This window comes from Aedes albopictus, chromosome 1, assembly GCF_035046485.1.
Source record: "Aedes albopictus strain Foshan chromosome 1, AalbF5, whole genome shotgun sequence".
Classification (NCBI taxonomy): Eukaryota; Metazoa; Arthropoda; class Insecta; order Diptera; family Culicidae; genus Aedes; species Aedes albopictus.
In genome coordinates, this window is record NC_085136.1 from 29,375,927 (window position 1) to 29,381,937 (window position 6,011).

At 51.8% G+C, this 6,011-nt stretch overlaps 1 protein-coding gene across 1 annotated transcript; it reads left to right on the forward strand.

Moving 5' to 3' along the window:
* Positions 1–275: 275 nt before the first annotated feature.
* Positions 276–3,469, forward strand: LOC109428450 (NADH-ubiquinone oxidoreductase 75 kDa subunit, mitochondrial). Its single transcript, XM_019704216.3, has 5 exons — positions 276–430; positions 673–879; positions 956–2,143; positions 2,304–2,486; positions 2,555–3,469. The coding sequence occupies exons 2-5, from the start codon at positions 712–714 to the stop codon at positions 3,203–3,205; spliced, it is 2,190 nt and encodes a 729-aa protein (XP_019559761.3). The 5' UTR covers positions 276–430; positions 673–711; the 3' UTR covers positions 3,206–3,469.
* Positions 3,470–6,011: the final 2,542 nt, after the last annotated feature.

Below are 6,011 nucleotides of genomic sequence, written 5' to 3' on the forward strand. Positions count from 1 at the left end.
GTGGGGCGCTGTATAGAGCACCAGGTGTACAATACAGCGCCCCACTTCCGACATTGTGTTTAACGCATGGTAAAAGCAGCGGAAGTCGAAGAAAAAATGTCGCTAATTCGGTTTTGAACTGGAAACATAATATTTATTTTTATCAGGGAGACTCCCTTTTGATTTCAGAAAAAGGCACAACTTCTCCCGGGCTTTTTTCAAATGTTGTTCCAGAAGTTTGTCACACGAAAACGTCAAAAAACTTGAACCGGTTCGCGCATTCTTCTTTGTTTACTTTTCCACGCCGAGAGAAAAATCCACTGATAGTTGGTGCTGACGGTCGGCTGGCTAGACGTCAAACGAAAATCCCGAGGTGAGCAGCGGACAGAAAAATACCTTTTGCCACAAAATTTTCCAATTTTCTCGCATTCGGTGCCCGTTTTCCGTTTCGGTAGGTATTTGCTGCGTGTGCCAGGGGCGAACTGCTTCCGGCCGTGTGAAAGTTACAGTGCTGCGGTTTGTTTACGGTGGTCAAACGGAGTTAGGAGTTCCGATGGAAATTATGTAATTTTGCGGGGTTGATTTTCTACACGTTTGACAATCGCGGCTGCTGCAGCGGTCGAAATTTGGCTCCGTGCCTGCGAGGACTGTGGATCGATAACAGGCTTTTTGTTTTGATTGTTTCGGTTGCAGAATAAAATTGTGAATCCGTACTACTGACCGCAGGGCAAGATGCTTCGTGCGCCGTTGACCAGGGCACTGGTGGTTGGGGTGCGCTGCCCCGCCACGCAAACCGCCGTCCGTACCACGGCCACGACTCCGGCCAAAGCCCCGGAGAAGATCGAAGTGTTTGTCGACGATGTGCCGGTGATGGTCGAGCCGGGAACCACGGTGCTGCAGGTAAGGAGGGGACATTTATTGCTGCGCAATTGCTGTTTTTCTACGACTAAATTGGGTGTTTGTTTTTTCCTTGTAGGCTGCAGCTGCAGTGGGTGTCGAAATTCCGCGCTTCTGCTACCATGAGCGGCTGGCCGTGGCCGGAAATTGTCGTATGTGCTTGGTGGAGGTGGAAAAGTCGCCAAAGCCGGTGGCCGCTTGTGCTATGCCTGTGATGAAGGGATGGCGCATCAAGACCAACTCGGAGATGACCCGCAAGGCTCGCGAGGGTGTGATGGAGTTCTTGCTGATGAACCACCCGCTGGATTGCCCCATTTGTGACCAGGGAGGCGAGTGTGATCTGCAGGATCAGGCCATGGCCTTCGGATCGGATCGGTCTCGGTTCACCGATATCGACCACAGTGGAAAGCGTGCCGTTGAGGACAAGGACATTGGCCCATTGGTGAAGACCATCATGACCCGGTGCATCCACTGTACCAGATGTATCCGATTTGCCTCGGAAGTGGCCGGAGTCGATGATCTGGGAACGACTGGGCGTGGTAACGACATGCAGATCGGCACGTACGTCGAGAAGTTCTTCCTGTCGGAGCTGTCCGGAAACGTTATTGATTTGTGTCCGGTCGGAGCTTTGACTAACAAACCGTACAGCTTCGTGGCTCGCCCGTGGGAAATCCGCAAGGTCGAGTCCATTGATGTGTTGGACGCTGTCGGAAGCAACATCATTGTTAGCACCCGTACCGGAGAAGTTCTCCGAATCTTGCCTCGCGAAAACGAGGAAATCAATGAGGAATGGCTATCGGACAAGTCCCGCTTCGCCTGCGACGGTTTGAAGCGCCAGCGTTTGATTGCTCCGATGTTGCGTAATCCCAGTGGCGAGCTGGAAGCCGTCGAATGGGAATCGGCTCTGATCACAATCGCTCAAGCCCTCCGTGGTGCCCCTAAGGGCAAGATCGCCGCCGTGGCCGGAGGATTGGCCGATGCTGAATCCCTTGTCGCTCTCAAGGACCTCCTGAACCGTTTGGGATCGGAAACACTCTGCACCGAGCAGAAGTTCCCCACCGATGGGTCGGGAACGGATTTCCGCTCCAGCTACCTGCTGAATTCGTCGATTGCCGCTTGCGAGGAAGCCGATCTGGTCCTGCTGGTCGGAACCAATCCCAGATATGAGGCTCCGCTATTGAACACCCGCCTGCGCAAGGGATACGTCCATAATGAACAGAACATCGCGATGATTGGACCCAAGGTCAACCTGTCCTATGAATATGAGGTAAGTTACCATCGCCCGTAGTTGCTACTCCAGATCACCAGATCAGCGACACTCAGACATGGAACCAATGAGATATTACTGCTTAGGACTAACTACCGGTATCTTCAGTGTTTGAGTGTTGGTGATCTTCTATTTTTATGCAAACAAATGTATCTTTTAGCATCTTGGAAGCGATCCCTCTCTGGTCCGGGACATCGCCAGCGGTAACCATCCGTTTGCCAAGAAACTGAAGGCCGCCAAGAAGCCGTTGATCATCGTCGGCGCCAACCAGCTGGCCCGCAAGGACGGCTCCGCGTTCGTAACCGCCCTGCACGTCTTTGCCAACTCGCTCCAGCCGGCTGATGTAAGTTTGAAGCTCTCTCGTTTCTAATGCAGCCCTTTATAGAAAACGCCCTTCTATTCCCCCCGCAGCCCAACTGGAAGGTCTGGAACGTGCTGCAAACCACCGCAGCTCAAACAGCCGCCCTCGATGTCGGTTACTCGGCCGGCGTAGATTCCGCGTTGGCTTCCGATCCGAAGGTCCTGTTCCTGCTCGGTGCCGACGCCGGAGCCATCAAGAAGGAGCAGCTGCCGAAGGATTGCTTCGTCATCTACCAGGGACACCACGGCGACGCCGGAGCGGAAATGGCCCACGCCATCCTGCCCGGAGCTGCCTACACCGAGAAGCAGGGCACCTACGTCAACACGGAAGGTCGAGCTCAGCAAACGCTGGTTGCGGTCACTCCTCCAGGGCTGGCCCGCGAGGACTGGAAGATCCTGCGTGCCCTGTCGGAAATTGCCGGAGCGCCGTTGCCGTACGACACCCTGGATGAGCTGCGTTCCCGCATGGAGGACATCGCCCCGCATCTGGTCCGCTACGGACGTCTCGAGAAGGCCAACTTCTTCAATGCCGCTGGGGAGATGCTGAGGAACGCCGCCGTGCACTTCGATGGCAGCAAGGTGGACGTCAGCCAGAAGCAGCTGGCGGACTTCTTCATGACCGATCCGATCACGCGAGCTTCGCCCACGATGGCCAAATGTGTCACGGCGGCCAAGAAACAGGGCGCTAAGGCGGCAAATTAAAAGAACTTTGTTTTGTCAGTTAATGTTGCACTTTAACACTATACTATATACTATAATGTAGACAACATCTTGTAATGGAATGGTGCGATTTTTGTATCGACGTAAAACTCGATTTTTCGGAAGCGCTGGACTGATATCAACGCTATTTAGGCACGGAACTAAATATTGTAAATTTTATTCAACGTTAAAAACACGAGTTACGATAATCCAGTAACCAGTCTTGAGCACCAGATTACATAAGCTAATAAAGATTGAGAAATCGAATCAATTGTTCCTTGCTTTTGGCGCAGAAATATGACATACCTTGGCAAACGTAGAAACATCGATCGTATACGAAGGGAAGGGATGTTAGTGCAATATCCGTTGCTAGTAGAGACCGAGTATACCTCTGCACCACAACAGTTGTTGCGGGAAACATTTTTTTTTTCGCTCCTCGCAATTTTCTTAAACTCCTTCATACGATGCGGCGTAGTGTGATGGAGGACAGAGATCAGATTTACATGCAGTGTCTTGACATAGGGGGGAGTGGGGTTGAAAATGAGCATTGTTTACCACCACCACCGATCAGGCTAAGGCCTGGGTGTCCTCTGCTGTACATAGTAGCCGTCTCTATTCCACTCGGTCCATGGCTTTGTGTCTCCAGTTACGCACTCTGCGTAGGGTCCACAGATCGTCTTCCACTTGGTCGACCCAACTAGCTCGCTGCGCACCACGTTTTCTTGTACCGAACGGATGACTCTCGAGAACCATTTTAGTCGGGTTGCTATCCGACACCCTGATGACGTAACCCGCTCACCGTAGCCTCCCGATTTTCGCGGTGTGGACGATGGTTGGTACGGATTTAGGATGTCAGCGTATGACTCCTCCTTCAGATTTGGAACGTCGGTACCGGGTTGGACAAACTCCTTCTCAACGAATTTGACGTCTCGGCTGATGACCAACTTGTTAGTGGTCAAATCGATGAACCGGTATGCCTTATGGTGGTTGGAATAGCCGACGAACGTCATTTCCTTCGCCTTGTCCTGTAGCTTACTTCGCTTTTCCATCAGTGCTTCGCTTGCCTACTCCCCTCCCCTGTCTGACCGGATGCATATCCCAAGCGCTTCCGAACTGGGTGCGAACGTAGTTGCAAAATTCCTCAATACGGTCGGCGACCTCGGATTTTTTCTTCAAAAAATAAATCGTACAGTAGCGACTGTGGTCGTCAACAAATGAAACAAAATAACGAAATCCACTAACCGAGGGGGTCTCCAGGGGTCCATACACGTCCGAGTGGATGAGGTCCAACGGCGCGCTGGTTTTTTTCTCGGTGGTCTTTGGGAAGGGAGTTTGAGCTTGCTTTCCTCTGACACAGCATTCACAGTCTTCGCGTATTCCGCAATCAGCCACCCGTCATTCCGTTGACCTGCTTTTTCTTTAGCAGTACGTTCAAAGCATCTGGCTCACGATGCCCAAACCGCCGGTGCCACGTGTGTTGGCAATCTCGCTTGTGAGATGCTGCCACTTGCAAGGCGAACGCTTGCTCCGGTTTGTCGAGTCAATACAGCTTTTTGCGTTTCGTTGCTATGGCGATCTCGTTGCTATTGACGACGATTTTGCATTTTTCACCGTCAAACTTCACCTCCGCCTTCCGGTTGGTCATAGTAAGCACTGACAAAAGGCTGGCTGACAGCTTCGGCACAAACATCACGTGATGCAATCGAATTTTGTTCGTCCTTCCAGAACCGTCCACGCATTGGATCACGCCGGTCCCAGTACCAGCTAGAGCCACTACGCGGCCGTCGGCCAACTCTACCTCACCTGTCGCCGGTTCCAGCTCGTCGAAAAATTCCCTGTTGGACGTCATGTGCGAACTTGCACCGGAATCGATGATCCAGTCGTTCACCGTGGCCCCGCTCCCGATGGTCAGAGCGTACATACCACCGTCCCGGGCAACCTTCGCGTTTTGCCTCTTGACTCCTCTTGACTCTTTCTGCTGCTTGCAGTCACGTTGCTTGTGGCCAGGTTGCTTGCAAAAATGGCACACAATTGATTTACGACCAGCAGCTTTCAGTGCCGATCCGCCGGTCGAGTTTCGGTTTTGCTTGCTTACCTCGTCCAGCAGCTTCTCCCGGATGAGGTTCAACGTCAGGGCATCGTCCGCATGCGTTTCCAGAGCGGTTGTCAACGCGTTAAACGATTTGGGTAGCCCTCGCAGGATGGTCCACTGCACGAATTTATTCTGGTCTGCTTACTCTCACACGAAATTTGACGTTTGAGAGGTGCCGACACCGCTCAAACGTCAAATTTCGTGTGAGAGTAAGCAGGCCAGAATAAATTCGTGCAGTGGACCATAGAGTACTGCAAGCACCGGTCTAACCTCACTTTGTTTGACAGTTCAGCGAGCTTGTTTACAAGGTGTTAGAATTTTGAACGACCGGCGAAAAATTTAAATCTCGTTTTCCGTTCCGATATCATTGTGATACGTAAATATCGAGTACATTCAGCTCTAATAGTACAAAACCAATCGTCCAACTCTCATTATTCCGAAGTTCTATCGAAAAGCAATTTTGCCGGATCTTGGCCAGAAACTAAGTCCATGTAAACAAGCTCTGTGAACTGTCAGTGCATAGCTTCGTGACGTCATCTTGCAGTATCCTATAAAGGCCACCATGGTACCATGGTGTCTTCTCCCAAGTCCTTTCCTGCGCTGCACAACTTGGTGTACAGTTCCTCCATTTTTGTGAGATAGTCGTCCATATCCTCACCTTCCGTATACCGGGTCTCGCACATCCGTTGCAGTAACGAAACCCTGGTGAACAGCGTT

Excerpts from the sequence above, each read along its gene's own strand:
- LOC109428450 (XM_019704216.3), top strand. The coding sequence starts at position 712 with ATGCTTCGTGCGCCGTTGACCAGGGCACTGGTGGTTGGGGTGCGCTGC. Across the intron at positions 880-955 it reads CGGGAACCACGGTGCTGCAG|GCTGCAGCTGCAGTGGGTGT; the intron begins GTAAGGAGGGGA and ends TTTTCCTTGTAG. Across the intron at positions 2,144-2,303 it reads ACCTGTCCTATGAATATGAG|CATCTTGGAAGCGATCCCTC; the intron begins GTAAGTTACCAT and ends TGTATCTTTTAG.